Raw genomic sequence first — 26070 nt, 5'->3', positions numbered from 1 at the left:
TGACTGAGATTTTCATCCTTGAGATCCACTAAAAGCTTAGGGGACATAGGATGAAATTTACCCAGCTTATTAAATCTAGTTTTTCTGTTGCACGTAAGCAAGGGCGTTGGGAGCCAAGAAAAGTACATGCAATTGTAAGAATGAAGCAAACTGCACAATTTTCACATATCTGAATAGCGATCAATCAAACCCACTAAAATCAGTTAACAGATTCCGATTTCAAAATTGTGTCTTAAACAAAACACAGTGTTGAGCAGTGTTGCACAAGCCTTCAGTAAAAAAAAAAGCAAAAAAAAAAAAATGCCCAACTTTTGTTTCTAAGAGTTCAACTTTTGGGATTTCACAAATAAGTGAGTTCATGTAGTATCTATCTTTCTGGATCTGCCACATTCCACTTAATATAACGTTCTACATATTTATCTATTCTGAACCAAATGGCAGAATTCCTTTCCTTTTTAATCACTAAATAATAATTATGTGTGTGTGTGTGTGTGCAGGCACAAATATGAGTTGTATTGCATTTTTTATACACTCATTGATCCATGGACACTTAGATTCTTTCCGTATCTTGACGATAGTGAATAACACTGTAATAAAATGGGGGTACAGATATCTCTTTAACATACTGATTATATTTCCTTTACATATATATCTAGAAGCAGGAGATAGAGTTCAAAGGGTACAAATTTTCAGTTATAAGATGAACAGTTTCTTGGATCTACCATACAGGTCAGGTGATAATGGATGTGTTAATTAATTTGATTGTGAATATCATTAAACAATTGTATGCACATATCAAACCATCACATTGTGCACTTTAAATATGTGCAGGCTTCATTTGTCAACTGTTTTAAAATTTTAAAAATATTTTAAAATCTTAAAAATGCTTGACCTCAATGAGTTGGATTGACAGATCCTCTGTGACAACAATTTAAGGTTGTAAGGAAATACTTCTTTATGCTTGGAATAAACTAAATGCACATGGACCAAAATCTATCAAGCAATTTAATAAAGATGAATAGAAAGGCAATTCAAACTCAAGCTGTGAACACTTTTACTTACATTCCTTTGAAGCATTTCTGACACAAATCTGAAATGAAGCAACAAATGGGAATTTAGAAAAATTTAAGCATTTTCAAATAAATGTTTTAAAAGGGTGAAAACAAGATCCTTACATGTCCTAATTTCCATGCAAACATTTCTAATGCTGCACATGTTTCACCACCACCAATTAAAGTTTAATAAGTAGTAATTACTCTGCTCTCTCATTTGCAGCCAAAGATGGGAGGCAAAATCACAGGGAAATGTGATGTTATCATCTAGCATCAGTTGGGCTGTTCATGAATATTCCCATAGCACTCAAGCTGTTCTACCAGCTCCAACTTTGTGTGGGGGAATATTGCAATATGTTGTGCTCCACGGATATTACCAGCATGGTGTCCTGTGCACCTGGAAGCATTTAGAAGTTATGGGATTCTCCACTGCTAATTCCCCTAAAGTGGAAGCTACTCACTCACATGATATCACCATTTATTCACAAGGGCACAGTCTTGTTGGGGGAGGGTGGATATTGGAGTAAGGAATAGACCAGAGGTGGCTATAAAGCATGCAGTGAATGGGACACATGGTGACAAGTGTAAATAAAGCCTACGGAATGGCTCCTTCTGCTCTGGCTGGAAAAGTTTACTAGCTATAATTTCCTTTCTTCTGGTATACTCTTTCTTCTAAATAAAATATGAATTAAGGTTTACAACAATGAATAGAGGAGTTGAGCATACACCCAGAGCTAAAGGGAAGGTGGGACCTTTCTCCCCTCTGTGAGTTTGCAGCACCCCCTATCTTCCTTTTCAGGGGACACACTGAAAGTGAGAGAGGCCCAGGGATTGGAAACAAAGTTGGGCTTCTAAAAACTTGCATCAGGATAGGTTATTTTTGGGTAAAGATTTATATCCAAGAATTTTCTTCTATGTCTCTTTGATGTTGAATATGATATAATGAAATTCCTTGTCAAGTACTCAAGGTACTATTGAAAAGCTACAGAAGATTATTCAAGAAAATACTTATTTGTTCAGTAGAATTTTTTTTTTTTTTTAAACTCTCTCTTTATTTATTTTAGTTTTTTTTTTTTCGGCAGACACAACATCTTTGTTTGTATGTGGTGCTGAGGATCGAACCTGGGCCGCATGCATGCCAGGCGGACGTGCTACCGCTTGAGCCACATCCCCAGCCCCTGTTCAGTAGAATTTCTTTGTATTGAGATGAAATGATAAAAACCCGCGATCTCAAGCAATAAAATTACTTACAACCAAAACTAATCTAATGAGCAGGCCACACATACTTAAAACCAAATCCAATCTTCAGGAGAAGCACTGATCCATAATACAGGATAGGAAAGCAGTAAATTTTAACAAAAAAAATCCTTCATTTTACAAAGGGATTTACCTTAGCGGTCCTACAGCAAGTTCCTAGAGGCTTTAAAACATAACTTTATAGACAAATGTTGACATGAAAAATTTTTTAAGGAATATGCCAGTTTTATCTAGTTAGGTAACCAACACAGTGACCTCAGCAAATGGGAAGAGGAACTAATGCATTAATTTGTCTTCCAACTTTATTATAAATCATATGAAGACTCCACAGTGTGTTGACACATCTTGAGATATATCTACAGACTGTATTCTCAGTCTTTTAAATAAAAATTCTGCTTCAACTGTGTGGAATTAGGGGAGAAAAGTGAGAGGAAGGATGCTAAAAGCTTCTATAGAAGCGCTATTGTACCACAGGAGAAAATCATGTGTGTCTGGGATCTCTGAAAATATGCTCTACTTTAAGCCTTCAAAGTCTTTGCAAAAGAAATTATTCCTTGTGAATTTAGAAGCAACCCTTTCAAAAATATATTTACTTTGAAAAAAAAACCCAATCACTTTCTGCTCAACTCTTATTTTAAGGGATATGAGCTAGAAAATACATATTTCACAGACATTTCTATTTTCAAAAGCTGTTTTACTAAAATATAATTTACATACCATAAAATTTACCTGTTTTAAGTGCACTGTTCAATAATTTTAATACATTTACTGAGTTGTGGAACTATCATCATAATCCAGTTTTTTTTTTGTGGGGGATACTGACCTCAGGGACACTTGAACACTGAGCCACATTCCCAGATCTATTTTGTATTTTTTTTTTAGAGACAGGGTTTCGCTGACTTGCTTAGCGCCTCACTTTTGTTGAGGCTGGCTTTGAACTTGCAATTCTCCTGCCTCAGACTCCCAAGCTGCTGGGATTACAGGTGTGTGCCACCACATCCAGCCATAATCCAGTTTTTAAACATTCTCATGGCCCCAGTTAGATTCCTTGGGCCCATTTGCAATTAATGGGCTTTCCTACCTCTAGCCCCCGACTTTCTGTCTCTATGGATTTGCATTTTCTATGCATTTCACGTAAATAAAACCATATACTATGTGGCCTTTTGTGTTCGGTTCTTTCTCTTTGCATAATATATTTAAAGTTCACCCAGGATGTAGCATATATCAGTACCTCATTCCTTTTGTGGCTGAATAATATTCTATCATATGTCACATTTTATTTACTCACTCACCAACTGATGGACATTTTGATTGGTGAATGACAATTCCTAGATGGCCTTGGTGATCTGACTCTTACCCTTTTCTTGCTTGTAGTTGTCATAGTTGAAAGCATATGCTGAAAATTCTACATCCTGAGATAAACCTAGGCTCTGTGCTTTTTTGTTCTAGGCAGGATGTCCTGGAATTCTTTAGCCCAGTGCATCAAGTTTCGCCCAGGTATAAAAACCCAGACGGAGCAGAATATCAGAGTCCCTCAGCTATAGTGAAGTTTGGGGCATATATAAACATGAAGCCACCCATCCTGGGTTACTCCTGAGCCTTGAGGACCAGCTTATCAAGAATCCTAGGCTTCTATTATCCCTTGCTAAGTATCTGTAGGTAAAAACTTGCTTAACTTTATGCATTCTGAAATGTTCTGTGTCTCACTGGACTCACTCAATTAGATTGACATGGTGCAAGGTATTGATGCGGTGTATGAAGTCCTCTGCTAGACTGATGGTGTGCATTGTGAAACCTGCTTCATATTTGGCTTCTATGAATAATATTACTATGAATATTTGCATATGAGTGTTTATGTGGACATAAGCTTTCATTTTCTTTGTACATATCTAAATTTTATGATTCTGTCTGCATATGCCATCATATTATTTGAGGTGGAGATCTTTCTGAAGTTCATAATCCCTATTATATGCTCAGAAGAGCAGCAGAGCAGGCCTTGGTACCTTCTATGTTTTCTGTTTTGATTATGTGTCACCATTGAAGGTCCTCAGAACCTTTATAGGTAGTACAGTGAGCCCACAGATGGGGAAGCAAGAAAGGAAGAGGAATCAGTATTCCAGCCTATATGTCTATACCTCACCTTCAGAAGATAACTTATCATGTCACGAGTTCATTTTAATGTTTCCACCATATAGCTAGAAGAACTACTTTCCTCTTTCTATGATAGGACAAAATGAGAGTGAGGGATGCATAGAACACTTGAAAAAATACTACAAGAATATAGGGGATAAGTATATTGGCAACTTTAGGTGGTTTAGTTATGGAGAATATTTTTCTTTTTTGTTGTGGAACTTAGTGATTCTCTATGTTTCGTACAATGCTCTTGTATGCCTTCTGTTTTTGTTGTTGTTGTTGTTATTATTATTATTTTGTATTGAATTCAAGGTGGGATCCTCATCATCATAGAAAGAACTCAAAATTCAGAGTCATAGACCCTGGTTTTAAGTGTTGGCTCTGCCACTTAAAAGCTATGTGATTACTATGGTCTGGGTGAAGCTCACTCAAAGGTCCACATGTTGAAGGCTTGGTCCCCAGGGTGGCAATGTTGGGAAGTGGTGGAACCTTGAGGAGGTTGGACCCTGAGGAAGGTCCTCAGGTCATTGGGGACATGCCCCTGAGCAGGGATTGTGGAACTACGGCCAGTTTTCTCTTCTTGGTTCTACTTCCTGGCTCATGAGGTAAGTGACTTTCTCCATCACCTACCCCTGCCAGGATGTGCTGCCTCATGAGAGTCCCAAAGACATGGAGCCACTCGGTCAGATACTGGAACCTTCAGAAACTGAGATAAACCTTTTTTTTTAAGTTTATCATCTCTGGCATTTCATTATACTAATGGGAGGTTGACTGATGCAGTGAGTGTGGGCAAGTCACTCAGACTGTGCCACACTCAGTTGACCTAAGACAGACGCCTCGTAGAGATTTCTATGGGGAACAGTGTAGCACTTCAGAGGAATGCTCTTTATAAATCATTAAGAATTACTAAATAATTGAGCAGATTCACTGTGGGCTAGCTGTGGACACTGCATTAAACAGAACACTCTGACCCCAACTGGGATCACACAGATCCCAACTGGGTCCTAAAAGTATCTGGTTTCTTCTCTCCATCTTGAACTCCATCAGTGCAGCAGAGGACTCATCCAAAAGACAAATCAAGACAAATGGATGTGTTACCTCTCTGTTTCCTTGATTGATTCCTCTGTGGTTTCCTTGTATTCTGGAACAGCATCATTCAAATCCATGCATACTTTGCCCACAAACGCCCGCTGCCCAAATTTATCTATGAAACACACATGAAAAGAATCTGAAGGCATGTTTCTTTTTCAAAGAGTGTGTTTTCTGAGTTTTTAAAAAGCACCTGTAAATTAAAATCACTATGACAAACACCACTCAGAATGTAAAGGATCATCAGTCATCAGGCCACTTAAGAACAACAGCGCTTACCATATTCTGTCAGTAGTAAAGTTTCTTCCTTTCATTCCACATCCCCACTCCCAGACTGCCCAGGTAATACTTGGGTGTTTCGTACTTCTTACTCAGCTTTTCTTTTTGCATGTACACTTTGTCTATATTTTTACTAATGACATAGCTTCTTTGCTCTCATTTTATCGCAAAGGAGGAAACAGCCTCATATCCCAGAGAAACATTCCAATACTCTTTAAAATGCCTACCCTCCATTTCTTCTTTCTCTTTCTTCTTTTTCATCTACTCACAGTCTGCCTCCTATCTCCTACTGTACCACCATCCTCAGGATTGAGTCTCTCTCTCTATATATATATATTATGATCCTCTTCTAGGTAATACACAGTACAGTATAGTGATAAAAACTTGAGTGCTAGGGTTTTGGCAGATTGAGGCAGGAGGATTGTAAGTTCCACTGGGATTTCAGATGTGACCCACTGCACCCAGCTATGTGCAGGATATTAAGAAATGTACACAATAACATGCATCAGGTGACTGGCATATGGTACTCAGTGGCCATACTGCTATTCTTCTTAACTGTAGCCATGCCAGTATTATTGTCTTTTAGCTAATGCTACTAGCAAGGCTGTACTGAAGAACCTAGTCCTCATCAGAGGTGCTAGAAGAAGCATTCTGTTTCAACTATAATGTTGAAGCTACAGGGACAATTGTTTTTATAATGTCTCTATTACTATCATAAGAGTCTTTCAAAAATCTTTCTCTTTCTTTTCCCTGTAATTTATTTTAATACCTGGCCATTAGATTAATCTCGCTTAAAAATACCACTTTCATTATTTCACCCACCTGTCTCAAAACCATCTTTGAGTCTTTGATGCAAAGTTGAGCTCCTCCACAATCTGAACCATCCTATCTGCCCAGCTCCTCTACCCTCCCACCATGCAAAGAATCCTCTGCACCATTGAACTCTTCTATTTCCTGCTTCCTGTTATCCACCCACCATTGACATTCCTGTCCTCTTGCTCCTGTCCATCTCATTTCCTCCCCCTGGCAGACACTTTAGTCTTTCCCCATTTTGTCTCCTCTCCAGAGTCCAGTTTAAAAGCCTCTTCCCAGATGACCCAATCCTGGGCTCTCTTTGCTTCCTCTGAAAACTGCAATATTATTTTTAGTGTCACTCATTAGGCCTCTGGCATAAACTACCTTGGCCACCAGCAGTGTCATAAGTACATCAGCAACATTATTTACTGAGTGCCTGCTGTGTGCCAGGCAGTGTGCTGGGTACAAATTTGGAATCATCAACCTAAATCCAGTCTCAGCTCTACTTACTAACCATGAAAACCTGGACAAATTATTTAACCTCTCTGAGCAGGAGTTCATCCATCTGTGCATAGAGAATATCAACACATATCTCAGAGGGTTGTATACAGATGTATTCATCCATATAGAGTGCTTCATACAATATCCGGCCACCTCGTAATAGAACCATGGGTATATTTTCTGTCTGGTTCTTCAAGGGCAGAGATTATTTTCTGTTTCATCTAACATCATGCCCTGAGTCTAGCCAACAGCCAAAACCTGCCTGTTGATTATGACATAATAACTGTTGCTACAGCTCAAGTTAATAAACTGCCCTAAAAAAAAGCCCAAATTAATACACAAAATTGAGATCCATAAACATTATTCTGGAACCAGAAGGCATAAGTAAATAATAAAATTATTTAAATAATTAAAACACCATTCAAGGACCAAGGTTATACACAGACACTTAATTATCTACAAAACAATGCAATGCTCAAATTCTAGCAATTAAAAGGCAGGACTGCCACCAAGCATACATTGTTGCCAGGCATGGCCTGGCTGTCTTCTCTTGATGTGCCCATAAATTGTGCTTTCATCTACTCACCTGTAATTTCCGCAAGGAGCAGAGATGAGTCAGTGTGAATTGTTCCAAAGTAACAAGCTGTGGTTGTTCCATTCTTTAGCGTTCTCCTCTAAAAATATATCACAAAAAACCCTGAATTGCATGTGCTCAGGAAAGTCACATGGCATATGCAGACAAAAATAGAATCCTAGTTTTTAATTTTAAAGTGTTTTTATTTAAAGGTATGCCATCTTGATGTGGAATATACTTAAGTGGCAAGAGTACTTATATTCCAAAAATTTTAGCTGGAGAAAAGGGTGATGCTTTTGATTTCCTAGATTCACACAGTTCTGTTTCAGAATTCATAAAATGTGATACTAATTAATTCTGTATTTCCTAGGATTACTTAAAGATATCCAGATTTTTATCACATCTGGGAGTGCATTAAGAAAATTTTCCCATTACAGAGTAAAATTATTCAGCTAGACTTCCAGTTCAACCTGACAGATTGATCACACATACCTGTCTTTTTTCCTTAACAAATTTTTACTAACATAACAGTAAAAAAAAAAAGAACCAAATTTACTAACCCACAAGAAGAACACAAGAGGAGATGGAAGCAGAGGAGAGATTTCAAAATATTTTAGGAAGACAAAAAACATGGATAATAAACTGGAAACAAATTAGGAAGAAGGTAGGAAGCACATGGGCACCAGCTGGAAATTGGCTGGAAGTCTGGGCAGGGTCCTACTTCTCCCCATGGAAGTCAGTCAACCACTCTAACCTGTTCCTTGCAGGAAAGATTTATTCTTAATAGAAAGTGGATAGTACATAGAGGGTGCAAACCCCCAAACACAAGGTGAAGAAGTGGTTTAAGTGGAAATTTGGGGTCCTCTGTCTTCTTCCCACTACTTCTGAAAAGGGACTGAAAGATTATTTCCTAAAGAAAACAAATGGCTCTACAAGAAAGATATCCTCACAGTGACATTTGGAAACTATTCACTGCTGCAACTCTTCATCCTAAAGTGAAGTTCACCAATCAGAAAGTGCTACCTCCACCAGCTCTTCCAACCAGCTACTTGAGGAAACCTGCTATAAACAAGAGGAGGGAGGGGGGGAAAGAATCTAAAAAAAGATAAAAGCTTGGAGGAAACATAAAATCTACAAGTTCAGAAAAAAACCTCTGCTAAAAAAAGCTGATTAACATCTTCAAAGAAATAAGATCAGACATTACATGCACAAAACAAGAAGAGAATGCTATGCAAATCAGAGAAAAAGAGCTCTCCAGAAGCAAAAAAATAGTATACATTATATTTTGGAATCCAGTAGAAGGGTTGTAGGATAAATTAGAAATAATATCTTAGAAAAAGAAAGATGAAAGTCAGGAATAAAAAGATAAGGAAGTTAGGCTCAATCTCAGAGGTCTAACATTTAGAATAAAGTTCTAAAATTGATTTTTTTAAAGAAAATGGAGGTGGGGATGGGGTTATGGCTCAGAGGTAGAGAGCTTGTCTACCATGCATGAGGCACTGGGTTCAATCCTCAGCACCACGTAAAAACAAAATAAAGATATTGTGTCCATCTATAACTAAAAAATAAATATTTTTAAAAATTTAAAAAAAGAAAATGGAGGTATGAAATTACCTGAGATATAATATTGGTTTTCAAACTGAAAATCCTTACTGAATTCCCAGCACAATGAATTAAAAATAACCCAAATAAGCTATATGATTGTGAGATATTAAGTCCATAAATACAGAAAGAATCTAAAAACGGCCAGAAAAAGAAAATCAACCATAGACAAAAGACAGAAACCACAGTAGCACTGGGTTTTTCACCTACAGTTCTAGAGGCAGAAGAAAAATGCCTTCAAAATTCTGGAGAAGTTATTTTTAATGTAGGTAGGATTTATAGCCCGGTAAAATATCAGCCAAGTGTGGTTGTAGCATAGAGACATGATTAGATATTAAAAGTCTTGAAATCTTTACCTCCCATGAACACTTTCTTAGGAAGCTTCTAGTAGATGTGTTTTAGCAAAATGAGAGAGTGCCACAAAAAAAAAGGAACTCCTGAATTCAAGGAGAGGAGGGGTGTTGGTCCAAGGGCACAAAGCTTCACTCATGAAAGATGATTCGCTTCCAGAGATTTAATGTACAGAACAGTGGCTGCAGTTAGCAATACTATGCTATTGTATATTTCAAAATTGGCTATTATATATCAATTATATTAAAATTATATTATATATATAATATATTTAATTATATTAAAAGTTTTTACCACAAAAGAAAAAAAAGGGAAGGGAAACAACTTTTGGAGGTGATGATATCTGTGTTTATGATCTTGACTATAATGGATTCATGGTTGTATTGTGTGTTCATCAAGTTATATTGTATATTAATTATGTACAGTTTTTGTATGTCAAATTGTACGTCCATCCTACTTCAATAAAGTAGTTAAATAAAAACTGAAGAGTAAAAATAAAAACCACCAAATTCTAGCTAGCAATGGAAACATTATACAGACACTGTCTTGGGGTCAGGCCTGGATGAGAAATTGTAGTTTCATATTGGACTAGAATGAACTAAAAAGACTAGAAAGTTCAGGAATATTCCCAAACTAGAGTCAAGGGACAGGACAGAGATAGCCCAAAGAGAAGGGAGGAAGGACGGAAGGACAGATGAATGGAAAGAAGGAGGAAGGGAGGAAGGGAAAGAGCGAGAGAACCTTAAAGCTACCCATGTTTGTTCCCACTGAGCTCAGCTCATTTAATAAACAGGCCACACAGTTATTACTTATGTAACAAAAAAGAAAATAAGAGTTTAGCTTAAAATCTCACTAGCCAAGCTATCTTTTTTTTTTTTTATTGGTTGTTCAAAACATTACAAAGCTCATGACATATCATCTTCCATACATTTGATTCAAGTGGGTTATGAACTCCCATTTTTTACCCCAAATACAAGTTGCAGAATCACATCGGTTACACATCCACATTTTTACATAATACCATATTAATGACTGTTGTATTCTGCTATCTTTCCTATCCCCTACTATCCCCCCTCCCCTTCCCTCTCATCTTCCCTCTCTACCCCATCTGCTGTTGTTTAATTCTCTCCCTTGTTTTTTTTTCCCCCTTTCCCCTCACAAACTCTTATATGTAATTTTGTGTAACAATGAGGGGCCAAGCTATCTTAAATGCAGCTACTTTCCTTCTTCATCAGTTCTGTGTTTGGCCTTCCCAGGTCCCAATTCCACCCTAGCTTTTCACAAGCTTTATAGAGAACTATCAATGACTATTTTGTAATTTTTCCATGTTTAAAGAAATCTGTCAGGAACAACATCAAATTATGGGCTATGTTTCCCAGCCTTTCTTCGGCTTCCAATTCTTGACGAAAAGAATTTTGCGACTAAGTTTTATGAGCTGAAAAGCAATTCCAAACTCAAGATGACTATGAGCTTCAAGGCCAGTAGCAATGGCCTTTTAAAAGGTGGGGGCAGGGGGTGATTCCCACTTTTTTTCACCCTGTACTATAGTGACTTCATATTTCTTTGGAACTGGTTGAATTCCTCCCTTATGCATCTGCCCAATTGATGAAGACCCCATAGAGCAAGTATGTTGATTGTATTATGAGAAGAACAGTTTCAGCTAGTTTGTCTCAGTTCATTGACCAAAGAAAGATCTTATTCTCTTTGTCCTCTAACTGTAAAATAGGCTGATTCCTGAACTTTCTTGTCATTTTAGTTCATTTCAGCCCCATTTGAAATTGTAACCTCTCATTCAGTTTGCAGTACTGAAAGGGAAATATTATTTTTAGGTTTGGCTTACTAAGAGTTTTTTCTTAATTTTAGGAGACATTTGCTAACATATACTTTATTTGAAGATTGTCACTACTGGCATAACTTATGGAGCAAATTGGCTGATGTAGATCTATGACTGTTTCTGGGGGAGAGAAGAAAAAGAGTAGAATTATTGGTTTTACTCATGAGAACTTCTTTTATACTCCTTTGCATTGCCACAGGAAAGCTTAAGCCAAGCGACAAGTTCTAATGAGCAAATCTCAACATTCTTAAACAGATGTCAACCTTACTCTCAGCTCATCCAGTTGTTAATATGTGAGCCTATTCACAATCTGAAATATATATGTATACATGCATCAGGAATTAAGCCTATTTTGTACTCACTAACATCCAATACTTAAATCTCTGATGTAAGAACTAATATTTGCAAATCATTGCCTGAAGGATATATAGTCCTTGATACCCATCCCTCTAGCAGAATAGTTTGATACAGCTGGGCCTTTTGATTCCATAGCTACTTTATAGTACATATTTTGACAACACAGAAACTATCCACATTAAGGTATTTGGGGATTTATTTTCTTAAATTTCATTGTAAGGAATGGACATGCTTTATTTTAACAAATGTGATATTTTTAAGTCACACGCAGAAGGTAAATTTCATGGATGATTTAGTTCTCCGGATCAGGTACTAGACATTTAAAACCTAATTTTTGACAAACTCTAAAGAGTGTATCCAATCCCACACTCCCATGGTATACATTGACTTTGTGACTTTATTTTATTTTTCCACTTTTTTTTTCTTCACTGAGATTTGATGACTCATTTTCTTTTGCTGTATACCGTGCAATTTCAAGCTATCTCAAAACTGTTTTAGAACAATGAGGTATAAATAAATTTTGAGAATAAAGACTTGGTGTGGTTAACACAACTCATTAAGACAATGTTCCAGCAACTTCTTCCCAGTTATCCTGGTGTTACATAGATGCAGGCTAACTATGTGAGACCCACAATTACACTGGATTTATAATTAAGCGAGTCAAGTGTATAAATGTTACCACTTGCTTCTGCTCTTTAAGGCTGGGATGATGCAAGACCAGGGGAACTGGTAGGGTGGCTAGGCCAGTCACTGTGGAAGGCATATAATACTGTCACTACCATGCAATCGACACCTTAGGTGGAAAACTATCAATGAGTCCAACAAACAGTGGTGTACAGACCAAGTGTGCTGAACAGCAGGAAGTGGTGGAAGAAGAAAATACACCTGAAGTTCTACTTCTCTGCTGCGGAAGCTGTTTCTGGTTGCTCAGTGTGGTCTGGTTCTGGGCACAGGGTTGGATAGAAAGAAAGGAGCTGAACTGCTTGAAATTGTGGAAGGAAGGACATTTTCAGAGTTTTCCATATGTGATTGGCACGAGACAAAGCTCATTGACTAAATAGCCCCAGAGTTCCCTCTAGTGGTGCTAATGCTCAAGTCACATCCTTGCGGGTCTTTCAACGTGGCAGCATCCTATTTTCCCTCCTTTTAAGCCTACCAAAATGCATGATATTCTTCTAAAGGTAATTTAAAATTTTAATTTCAAATTTCTTTGGGTATTTTTTTGAACAGACACATAGAGCTCTTACCATGTACTATTTTAAGAATCTCACAAATATTAACTTGCTGATTTATCATAACAATCCTATGAGGTAGATACTATCACTATTATTTACAGATGGGGAAAGTGAGTCACAGAACTTTCCAAAGGTCACACAACTATTCCATATGATCCTGAGAACAGCATTATGAATTGGCAAGAATAAGGGAATACAAATAAGCATTTAAACCTAAATTTGGTAATGTAAAATATGAGGCATAAAAGAGAGTAATGAAAAGTCCACCAGATTGAGGATTTGGAGACTTAGATTCAAACTCTCTTCTTGCCACAGTCCAGCTGTGTAGAGGAGGTGGTCACAAACTCCCTGGATTATGGAAAAACTTTTTTTAAAAAAATGCTGTAGTCCATCAAAGCCTTAACTGCCTAAACTTTATAACTTTAAATCTGGCTTGGAAAGGATATTTCTATAACCAACCAAGCGTAATACAATACTCACACACAGGATACTTACGACAACTCTGGTGTAGACTTCTTCAGCAAAATCCATGCTCTGGAATCTCCGCTCCACAGGAAATGTGTAGTTGGTCAGCCACTCCAGAAGTGGCAGGTCTACATTACTTCCAGCAAAGAAATACTGAGGGGCATGAATGTGTGTATCCACTAGCCCAGGCATGAAGAACTCACTGGAAATTAAGATGACAGGAAAGGCATTTAATAACATCTTTATTCATTTTGCATATCTTCAAAATCACATATTGTCTTGACAATGATTTAATTGTTCATCCTACACAGGTTTATGGCTGATGCAATCTGACAACTGTGCATTGTCAGGAAATGGGAATCAGGCTCTGTTGAGAGATATAGAGCTCTAAGTTGAAAGGACAGGTACGAGGGTAACCAGAAATCACCAAGGGAAGGGAAAGCACAGCGCTGAGCAGAAGCAAAGCAGTCGTAGCACAAAAAAGGAGGGAAGTTATGACCTAATTCAACTATTTAGTTCTCACAACTCGTAGTTGTAAGGCAGAGAGCTAAGAAAGGAGAGGAGATCTGTGAAACTTCTAGAGCCATATTGAGGAATACACAGAAGTCACTGAAGGTGACTGAAGATGAAAAATATTGGCTGCAATTTTAGGTGCAATGTCATCTTGATCTTGGCGGGCTGCAAGGAATCTTGTCCTTGGCCATAACCTCAAGGGGCTGAGTTCTGAAAGGAAGCAGCAGACTGGGGCTGGCTAGGGACAGGTGAATTTAGAAGACAGAAGTTTGAGTGGGTCATTGATCTGAATGGCTAAGTGAAGAGGGGGCTGTGACTATCATTCCCTAGATGTTTCTGTTTATTGCTGCTGTTACCCTCATCCACCAATTACTTTTCACATTTCTACTCATTATTATACTAGAAAGTCTTGGAAAGATATGAAGAGTTTTCAGAAGCTATCTGCAGAATGAAGGCAGCCCAGTGCCGGCAGACACTCAAAGCTCTGCTAAAGAGCTAATTTAGTTCATTGGTGTCTATTAAGTGTCTAAACTTACCAAACAGATACCTGTTAAAAGTTGATACGCAGTACCACTGCTACCACTCTAACCAAATGTCAAATCACATAAGGAATTTGAACTTAAAACTTGACATTGCAAAGAATCTCATTTCCAAATCGAATGCATAGATATACTCAGATGGAAGACAAAGGATCCAGGAGTCACTCTAAAGGTCTTATTTTAAAAGGAGAGCTGGAAATGGTGATGAAGATGGCAGTGGTGACAGCAGTTAGTATTTCCTGCATATGTATATGCACTGGGAACTGGACACAGCATTGTGGGTGCATGATGGTATTTGTGGGAGACAGGCTAGGTGTAAAAAAAAAAAGAAGAAGAAGAAGAAGAAGAAGGGTTAGGTGTATGCATTCTACTCTCAAGACTGTCTGGATCTGAAGCCAGGCCCCACGGTCACCCTGCAGTGGGATGCCTGACATGTTATTTAAACTTCCCTGCATCTGTTTCGCCTCCCATAAAATGAGGACAGGAGCAGCACGTAGCATTGTTGTGAGGACTAATACCTGTGGGTAAGAGCAAAAGCTAGATGATGGACAGCATCAATAAATGTTAGTAATGACGATGATGTAACCTCACCACAAACACCAGGGGTATGAAAATAATAACCTCATTTACACTAGGGTAAATGTAAGCTCAGGAAATTTAAGAAGATTGAAAAAAGTAATCCTACACTATTCAGCTTTGGAATAGAGACTCAGGTTCAGCTTCGGAATTTTGAACCTTTTATTTGTCTGAAGCCTCCTTGCTCTTGGCCACTATACCCCATGTGACAGAATTGTTAACTCCCTAACAATGGAAATAGAGAACAGTGATTACTTTCAATCGAGGCCAGAGGGCAGCATTAAGTGAGTCTACAGTGTGCAGAGCTCTGGGCGGTGGGGGTGGGGGGGTTAATTCCTCTCAGGTGTCAGTCACTGACCTCTCAGGGTTTGTCACTTCTCAGGGCTGTTGCTTCTTCCATGACCACAAAGTGGAAGAGCAGGGTAACTTCTTCCTACAGTGAGATGGTTCAATCTAATGGTATTTCCCAAGTATGTTTAAGAAGCTCTGATAAGCCTTTGAGGGGAGTCCAAAGAGATTTAAGGCATTTTCTTGTCCTCAAAGATTTATATAATCTTATATAATCCAGTTGGGGATTTTAGGGGTGGTGTGTGTGTGTGTGTATGTGTGTGTGTATGTGTGTGTGTGTGTGTGTGAAAGAGAGAGGGTGAGGAGGGGGAAATAGAGAGATAGGTAGATTGCTCAAACATTAAGTTGTCCTAGTGAGCAATTTCACTTTAGATATATACTCAAATAAAACAAAAGATAAGCTTACAAAACAGATTGTACAAGAATGTTTGCAGCAGTTTTATTCATATTAGTCCCAAATTGGAAACTACAGCAAAAATAAAACCACCATAGGAAAAATGGGTAAACAAAGTCAGTACCATGGAACTCTTCAGCATTAAAAAAAAATAATCAACACCCTTAACTACAATGATACAGATAGATCTCAAAAACATGATTTTGAATGGTAGAATCCAGACACAAAAGAGGATATATTGAGTCATTCTATGTAAATGATGTTCAAAAACAGGTCAAAGTAAACTATATGATGGAAATCAAACAGTGGCTGCCTATGAGGGGTTGGAGAGTGACTGACTTGCAACGGGCTTGAGGGAACTTTCTAGAATAAGAGCAAAATAAGCCAATCCCATAAAACCAAAGGCCAAATATTTTCTCTAATGTGCGGATAGTAATTCACAATAAGGCGGGGGTGGGGGGCACTAGAGAAGAATAGTGTTACCTTAAACTAGGTTAAAGGAAGTGATAGGAGGGAAGGGGAGGGGATGTGGGGATAGGAAAGATAGTACAACAAAACAGACATTATTACTGTATGTATATATGTGACTGCATGATCAATAAGATTCTACAACATGTACACTCAGGAAAATGAAATTATATCCTATCTATGTATGATATATCAAAGTGCATAAATGCATTCTACTGTCATGTATAACTAATTAAAATGAATTTAAAAAAATTTTTTAAAGAATGTTATATATCTTGATTGGCATATTGGTTACAAGGGCACATATATTTGTCAAAACATCAAATTCTATACCTGATATCTATGCATTTCAGTACATACATTTTTTTTTCTTTAAAAATATTTTTTAAATATAAGGTCTTGAGTATTCAATTTACTGAATTATCATACATCTGTTGGCCAAGATAGAAGGGATCACAGGGATTTGTTTCTTTTTGTTGTTGCTTTCTTTGGCACATTGTGATAGGCAGGGTTTGCAATGATGAAACAGGAGGTGGTAGGCAGGGTTTGGGGAGAGTCCTATAGCTTCCCAAGCATGAAGTTTCTGAATAGATTGTGTTAATGGGAATAGAAAGGAAAAGGATAATTATTAGAGAAAGAACCTGATCTTTATTAGCTCTAGCATACAGAATGGGTGCATTGCATGGGGTGGCCTTGCTTTATTAAATCAACTCTCATAAGAACTCACTTACTTTGCAAGATCAGCATTAATCCATTGCAAGGGAGGTCATGACCCCAAAACCTCCCAGGAGGCCCACCTCTTAGTAGTTCCACCAGCTCTCAACATTGCCACACTGGAGACCAGGCTTCCAGCACATGAATTTTTGGAGGACACACTCAAAACATACAGAGCAAGAGCACATGAACTCCAAGAAGTTATTGGAGATATGGGAGCGGAGATCATGTGAGTTAAAAATGGGATTCAAACTTGAGAGGCTTCTTTTATCAGTTAGTGGGGCCAGAAATTTTTGTGAAAGTAAAAAAAAAAAAAAAAAACAAAATGAAACCTTGAAAAGTAGCCTCCACCTAATGAGGAAGATGGAGGAAGAGAAAAGGTCATGATCCATCTTGGCAGAGATGTTGTCAGGATAAAAGGGACCCAGGACACAGAGGTGTCAGGAAGAGTAATGAAGTGGGAGTTTCAAAAAGGGTCAGGACAGTGACCCACGGCAAAAACAGCAAGGGTCAAAGATATGTAGCTTCAAGAAAGATCCTGAGACCACTCCCCATGCAATGATTGGGGGAGATACCAAATTTCAGAGGAATAGAGTCCTTCTTTTAAAAAATACTCACCCACTGATTCTCTAGCATGTTTTAGTTACTGTCCTAGGTGCTGAAGACAGCATTAGTGTTAGAGAATGTATGAAATGGATGGAGAGCCCTTTTACCAATGTTTGGTAGTGAAGGGCAGGATGGGGGAAAATGCAGAAACCATGTTCATGAAGAGCAGAGATGCAAGAGTGAGGGAATAATTCAAGGCATAACAATCTTTAGAACCAACAGAAGAGCAGGAACTTATTGGATCTAAAGTATGACTTTCACCCAGAAAAGTTACAAGCCTTTTAAGAAAATAGGAAGCCCTGTGAAATGCTCATTAATACAAAGATTGGCATAGTCAAGGTTGAAGTATGGGCTTTATTACAGATATCGACGTGCCTGTGTGAAATGTGAGAGAGGTGCCTGTGAGATGTGAATCATCAAGCCTGCCCACTCATTTGACAAAACAAAGGAAGCTGGGAATGGCAAGCTTATTTACAGACTTGTAAACCGGTGGCCCAGCTAGGACTGGAACTCAGTTCTGCACTTATGACATCACTGACAGCTGAATGATAGCACCAAGAGCCAAGTTATAAGCAAAGCAGAGAGGAGGTTGAAGGCCACAACAGGAGGGGAAATGGCTGTCCTTCCTCCCTCTGCTCTTCAGATTTTCTCTTTCTACTTAATTACTGCAATAATTCCCCTAGGAAAGCATATCAATTTCACCAAAATAAAAACCATCAGCTTCATATTCCAAACCTGTAGTGTTGGCTAAGATATCTTATAACCCAAGGAAAAAGAATAATACACACCCATATGTACACTTATAAGAACATCCCAGTGACTCACATGTGTTAGGCGAGCACTCTATCACTGAGCCACAATCCCAGCCCTCCACCCATTTTTTAACCAAATGGAAAACATTAACAGAAGATCTACAATCAAACCACAGTACTGTAGCTACAGGCCTGCATTGCCCAATTTCTTTGCATACCATTAACACCCTCATTCACTTGCCCTGCCAGGGATGTGGGGATGCAATGGTCCCACAAGTTTGGAAACCCTGGACTGTCTAAAAGAACAGTTCCATTGTGCAAGAAAACTCAAGGTTACAAGCTATCAAAAAACACCTTGTCTTTATTTTGTAAATGAAATTTTGTAATTTTGTTCATCATGAATTTTCATTATATTTTTAAAAAGATTGCATTAAAGTATTATTTATCTTGATTACTAAAGTGTTTGCCCTCCCCATGATCTTTCAATTTTGTGATGAAGGTAAACACTTCACACCCCTCACCCTAATTCCAGCCCTGTGAACTTTCCTATATATGGTTTATGATCACAATTTGACCCACTCCTACCCAGTGCTGCTTAGGCTTACAATTTCAGTTGTGATTTTCTTTTTATAAAAATCCACATTGTACCAAGATATACCTGTAGATACACTATTAGGACCAAGCTATTAAAAAAGAATATCAGAGATATTATTTTCTATGATATTTTAATGACTTGGAGCAATTCTACTGTATGTATCTTGTGTGTATGATAATGAGTTATTTTGCATTTTAAATATAATTTTTCTTCAGATATTTCAGTCTCCCATTGAAATTTAAATTATGTCTTGCCTTACGACTTCTCTGTGTGTAATGCCTATAGGGGCCTCAGAATCTGAATTTTTAACGAATTTAACTCCAAAGCAATCTCATAAAGAGGGACAAAAGCATTTGAAGACCCACAGGGAGGTAGACCCCACCACCCCATCCTCTTGTCTCCCCCAGACCTCCACTTTGTCCATTTCCTAGCCTTCCACAAAACCCTGTTACAAAGGCAGACAGCCTTTGTTTCTCAAAATAGATGCTTAAGAAAATCCAGCAAGCAGAAGAATCAGTAAGAGCAGAAGTTGCTGTATTAATGTCCCTGCTTATTCCTCACATACTTTCAGGTTACCAAGAAGTAGAAGGAAAGGGAAGGAGGGAGGAGATGTGAACGCAACTGCAAGGGCAACGAAACTGTATTAACTGTCGCCCAGTCTCCCGCCTTGCAGCAGAGATGAGCTTAATAGCTGAGATGACAGCTGCAAAGCTGTAGCATGAAGATTCACACTAGGTTCTTCTTGCTACATTAGCCTGAAGTCAATTTCTAAGCATTGAAAGCATCTTCACAATGAAAGTGCTACCATTCTTATTGACCTTGGAAACATAGTTGGTCTGAAACATGATACAATTTTTGAGCTTAAAATAAGTATTCCTATTTCCATAAAACAAAGCAACCAGGCTGTGAAGAAAGTGGGCCCACCACAGGAAACACAGCTTATACAAATATTAAAAATCACCTAAATTGCAGCTCAAATGCACTTCTGGGCATTGGTCTTCCCTAACATGCTGTCAGAGTGACTGCATCTCAAATGCTACTCCCCAATAGTTTATCTGTCATTTGCCTTCTCCCCCCATTTACTTCCTGACAGGAGACCTGACAATCTGCTATTGTCATGCTTAAGTATCTCTTTACATGAGGCTGTAAACCCCCAAGAGACTTGGAAGATAGTGCTACAACAAAAATTCCCAGAAGAAATAGATGGAAAATGGCAACTTCTGGTTCTCAAAGTTCCTGTCCTCCATCTTCCTATTCTCCGTGTAACTCCTCCTTTCCATCTCTCCCATTATATGACTAATTAATTAATTTAAAAAGCCTTTCTCTCAAGGCAGGTTTCATGTCATTTGAGCCTAGCCCATGGCACCCGGTGAAAGGGAGAAGTCGGTGGTGACTCACTGGTGGCTCAGCTCTCTTATTTCACACGGCTTGAAGCACCATTCTTTGGCCAGTTTTTCTTGTTGAGATGCTTCTTCTAAAAACACTATCTTTAAAAGAAAGAAAGAAAAAAGATTACATATTTATAAATCACAGTCATTCGTTGTCATTAAATATATAAATCTTTTTAAAGGAGACCACACTGTCACTGAGTTAATTTTAAGAGGTATTTGATACTAAATTGGAGAGAGTTGAAAGGCAGAAAAGAGAAGGGTTTGTTTTTGGTCATCTATAGATGAAAACTGTGTGAAATTTCTCCTGTTCTGTCACAATATAAGACATATGTGAGATTTCAAAAAATTCTAACTTGAAGAAACAGCATATTAAAAATGGCTTATTGGCATGTTTCTCCCCCACTCCTGAAAATGATTAAACAAAACAACTGTTATAGAAAATGTGCCTTACCCCAGATGCGTAAATGACTTTTGTGAAGCTGCAATAGGAAATCCCAGCTCATTGCGCAGAAGTAGTGACATTGTGGGGCAGAGTATTAACACTGAATTTAACTGCACGTAACAATTGCCTGACAATTGAATCTTCATTTGACCTATGTTGATTTTTTTAATTATTTTTTTGTAGCTGGACACAATAACCTTATTTTATTTATTTATATGTGGTGCTGAGGATCGAACCCAGGGCCTTGAACATGCGAGGCGAGCACTCTACTGCTGAGCCATAACCCTAGCCCCCGACCTGTGATGATATTTGAATGCAAAACATCTTCTGAAAAGAGTTCTGCTGCATTTTCCTAGTTTCATGTGTGTTCTGCTTTGGATGTGAGATGTTCTCCAAAAGCTCACAGGTGAGACAATGCAAGAAGGTTCAGAGGAGAAACGATTGGATTGTGAGAGTCTTCACCCAATCAGTGCATTCATTAATCCCTGATGGGATTAACTAAGTGGTAACTAGAGGCAGGTGGGGTATGGCTGGAGGAAGTGGTTAATTGGGGGCATTGCTATGGGGTATGTATTTTGTATCTGGAACTGGAGTCTCTCTCTACTTCCTGTTGTGAGCTGCTTCCTTCTGCCACCCTCTCCCACCACAAGGTTCAACCTCACCTTGAGCCCTGAGGAATGGAGTCGGCCTTCTATGGACTAAGACCTCTGAAACTGTGAGCCCTCAAACTTTTCCTCCTTACAGTTGTTCTGGTCAGATGCTTTAGTCACAACAGTGAAAAAGCAGACTAAAACGATGTGTAAGAAGTAGACAGGAAAGACACCTCTCCTCACGTAAATAAGAAAGTGAACTCTTCATTTAGACTTGTGAGGTCTGAAGCCCAAGGGCAACAGCCAGGCAACTGTGCATGGATCTTGTACTACTTCTTGATCTGGTTTCCCCATCTGCACACTGGGGATAAAACTAGAATGTACTTCATAGGATTAAGTAGATCATCAGGGCCAGGAATTAGCATGTACCTGAAACATAAATGAGACATTATATCCATTGTTATTCCTTTTTAAATTATAATTATTTTCTCTATAAAAATAAATTATAAAGCAAGTAAGGATAAGAACTGAGATTCCTATGCAGAAAAGATTCTGGGTTTTATTGATTTGTTTGTTCTTGTTTTTGTTTTCCTGTAGTGCTAGGGATTTAACTTGTGGTTTCAGACATGGTAGGCAAGTGCTCTACCACTGAACTACATCCCTAGTCCCCTCCCGTTTTATCTTTAACTGGAATATTGTGAGAAAAAAAAATGTTTCATTGAACAGGAAATATTGAGAAAAACTTGATATTGATAAAATGTATGCAATTAATTAGAAACAAGTCAATATGTATAAGATAATTTGTAGAAATGAAAAGAAACTAAAATATTGACTTCTCACTTTATTGAGATACCCTTTTTAAAAATGAAAATCTGATCAGAAAAGAAAATGGAAGTATAATTCATACAATTATTAAAAATTAATTTGATTTAAAATATATTAGAACATATAAGTATTTAAAAAGGAGAAATCAACAAACATCAAAGCAGATATGTAATTAATCAAAAAACAATAAAAGCAGAATTTATCAATACATCTCAAAAGTAATTCACTGCAAAATCCATAAATAAATAAATATAGATAAAATTTGTGAGGCACTATATTAAGACATCTGAAAGAATTTGAAATAAATGGTCTTTGAGAAAAACATACATGATCAAAGTTTATTCTGAAGAGAGGAAAACCAAATGAACCAATAACTCCAAAAGAAACTGAGAGTTATTAACCCTTTAGGATTGCACACAGTTCAAAACAATGGTAACTAGTAGAAATATAATGTCTGGTAAACAGATATGCAATGTAAAATTTTCTGCTAATAAGATGAAGTGTTAAAAAAGCACAGGTGAATTTAATTTCAATAATATTTTATGACAATGTATATAAAAGATTATAATTTCAACAAAAGAAAAATTATATTAAAAATAAAAATTAATTTTATATTCCCTTTCCTTTAAAATTATTTATTTTTTATTAAATTGTTATTTAATAAATAATTTTATTATTTATCAGAATGTTTCTTTAAAATTACATTTTTCATTTTAAGTATATTTCAATCTCTTCCTAAAGCTTTATCCAAAATACTTCTGAATATTTAGATGGCATATAACATACAAACAGTAGACTTATACACCCAGGTTGTTCCAAACACATTTACAAGTTTTTCAAAACTAAAGTGAGTATTTGCTTTTAAATGTAAATTTAAATTAATTTAATTAAAATTAGATGAAAGGTAAAATTTTAAAATTTAGTTCCTAAGTCTCACTATCCACTTTTCAGGTGTCTAAAATACAGATATGGCTGGAGGCTACTGTATTAGATAATGTAAGTTCAGAGAGTTTCATAGCAAAGGGATGAACTTCTGTGCTAGGCAAAGAGCTTCAAAATATGGAGGAAAACAAAAACCTCTCTATTTCTACAAAGCTAAAACAACCCTCCTACCAAAACTTACCAAAGATTACACACATGCATAAACACAGATATGCAAAAACAGAGAAAGACAAGCCAATGTCTTTTGTTATTTAATGATACAGATGCAAAGAAACAGTCCTGATGTCATACTGGCAGTAAAAAGCAAAAATACATTAAAATAATAATTCGGCATGTCTGCAGCATGTCAGCCTCCATTATTCTGACAAAGTGAGAAACATTTATCAACTTGGGCAAATGGCCAACTCTTCAAAGACTGCTGGAATAAAGCCACTTCTCTCCCTTTCTGTTTTCCTCAGTCAACACCCAAACTGGAATGCACTGGCTCCTCCCATTCACACCAGGGATCTTGATTTGTATCATTATCTTCATATAGCAAAGCTCAGATTGTGCTTAGCAAAATCTCCACTGTGATCTCTTGTTACTGTGGCCTTCCCCTATAAGCAGCAAACTCTCCTATGTCTTCAATATCAGCTCTGTTCCTCTAAATTAATAAAGGGGACTCCCTCCTGATAATGTGGTTTTTCAAAGGACAGATGCTCATACCTCAGGGTCAAGCAGTGAGTTTGGAACTGTCTGTTCCCCATGGCCATTTCCAAACTACTTTCCTCCACCTTAAATCTGAATCCATAAGACTTTCCCCCTTTTGGTTTCAAGGGCATATTCCTCTCTCTGGGGTCCTCTTTTTCCAGCCTTTCCCTCTTTCTTCAAATTCACTAATGTCTGCCTCAGGCTTCCCCTCCATTCCACACTCTCTTCCATTCATTATGGTTCCAACCTTTCTGACAACCATGGTCACCTGTTTCCATGAGCTCATCTTCAGTAATTTGTTCCGCTTCAGCTTCAGCCACAAAACCCGTGACCATCCCTTGGACATGTTCATGACCTGTAACTGCTCCAACTACAAAGTCGCCAGATATTGTAGGCAACCATTTTGCTTTTTCCTCTGTGCCACTTCAATGATTACAACCAATATTCTATCTTAAAGGGTTTTCCCTTTACTTTCTCTTCTACTTTTCCCCAGCCCGTTAGCCTTCTTCTTTCACCATTGTGAAAGAATTGTCCAGGTTAGATCCTACCATTTATTATTTCGTATTTCCTGTGTCTTTTAGTGCGAGCACATCTTGGTTGGTACAATTCCAACACTGATGAAACTAAACTCCCTTTCTCTAGGCTGTACCTGAGGAGTAAAGCAGTGCTGAGGCCAGGCATAGATGGACTGTCCCTATGTCATGGACTCAAAGTGTTCCCACCAACACTGTTTCTGGTACACTGTGGTTTTTACTGTCAATCAAACTGACAGGTAACCTAACTGCTTATCAACTGACAAATCATTAAAGTTTTTTTATATTTTTATTTTTTAGTTGTAGTTGGACACAATACCTTTATTTTATTTGCTTATTTTTATGTGGTGCTGAGGATTGAGCCCAGGGCCTCGCACAGGCTAGGCTAGCCCTCTACTGCTGAGCCACAACCCAGCCCAGATCAGATTTTTTTAGGTGATACATTAATATACAATTTTTATCAAATAATTAGGAAGGAGTTCAAAGAATTCATCAAGTTTTGCTATGATAAAACTTTTAGCATTCCCATCTACTTGATTTATGTAAAAATGTTTCTTAGCATTCATGTCTATAAAACTGGGAAATAAAAAAATAATGCTGTCCCTATTTTACTCTACCAAGAAGTAATAGTCATAGGTATATTATCTAGTTAGTAGAAAAAAAAACAGCCTTTTTATTTTACCTGTAACAAATTACCTTTCAAAATTTGTAATATACATTTTTTAATTTCTCTGTGTTCCCAGCAAATTTTAGACATTTAAATTTATGCACACTAATTTTATTTCAATGATTGATCAATAAGAGACTTTCAAGTGTAAAAATATATTGCCTTAGCTAAAAACTAGAATACAATTAGTAGTTCAAAAAGAAATATATAAGATTTCAGATCAATAAAAACTGAGCTAATTCATGATTTTTAAAAAATATATATATTAAGATGGATATCAAATCATTATATATTGATTCTTTCCAAAATATTTTTAAGTAATACCTTGGCTGAATTTTAACATGTGTACATTTAGAATTTTCTAGAAATTATGGACTTTACATATTTAATAAAAATAATACACATTAACTTTTCAAAATACAAAAGATTATAAGCTTTTTCAAAATTCCTTTAAGGATCACATTAGTAAAAAGGTGTAAAGAATATTTCCTCACTCAACTCATGTTTCAGCTGTCCGTCACAATGCTAACTTTAAATCCACTCTCTCTCCAAATCCCTTATCCCATCTACCTGCAAAGTACAAGAGTGAAAAATCACAAACAACCTCAGTTAGTCAGTAAGGGATTAGCTGGATACAACTAAGCAGTGCAGTTATTAAAATAAGAGTGAAGGACTAGGGATGTGGCTCAGTTGGTAGAGTGCTTGCCTGCCCTGAGTTTGATTCCTCAGCACTGCAGGGGGAAAAGAAAATAATTGTGAAATTATATTTACTGAATGGAAAATTACTGTTGATATAATGTCAAGGCTTTTTAAAAATGCATGTTACTAAATAACATGTATATATGATCACATATTAAAAAATATTTTTAGTTGCAGATGGACACAGTATCTTTATTTTATTTATTTTATTTTTATATGGTGCTGATGATCAAACCCAGTGCCTTACACAGGAGATCATATA

At 37.3% G+C, this 26070-nt stretch overlaps 1 protein-coding gene across 5 annotated transcripts in view; it reads right to left on the bottom strand.

The window, feature by feature from the left end:
- The window catches only part of Gda (guanine deaminase), a 92889-nt gene that overhangs the window by 26852 nt on the left and 39967 nt on the right, over window positions 1–26070 (bottom strand). For 2 of the 5 annotated variants that reach the window (XR_007349042.1, XM_015492928.2), the window contains exons 2-6: window positions 20428–20516; window positions 13555–13726; window positions 7693–7780; window positions 5541–5646; window positions 1063–1090 (exon numbers count right to left, since the gene is read on the bottom strand). Coding sequence is in view for 4 of the 5 variants with exons in the window: in XM_015492928.2 (XP_015348414.1) it covers window positions 1063–1090; window positions 5541–5646; window positions 7693–7780; window positions 13555–13726; window positions 20428–20516 (483 nt within the window). In the remaining variant the exon portion in view is untranslated. The remainder of the gene's footprint in view (window positions 1–1062; window positions 1091–5540; window positions 5647–7692; window positions 7781–13554; window positions 13727–20427; window positions 20517–26070) is intronic. The other 3 variants (XM_048806910.1, XM_048806911.1, XM_048806912.1) reach the window with 3 other exon arrangements.

Source organism: Marmota marmota, unplaced genomic scaffold (assembly GCF_001458135.2).
Source record: "Marmota marmota marmota unplaced genomic scaffold, marMar, whole genome shotgun sequence".
Lineage (NCBI taxonomy): Eukaryota > Metazoa > Chordata > Mammalia > Rodentia > Sciuridae > Marmota > Marmota marmota.
The sequence above is the reverse complement of the archived record's forward strand: the minus strand, read 5'-3'. Positions and strand labels throughout refer to the sequence as shown.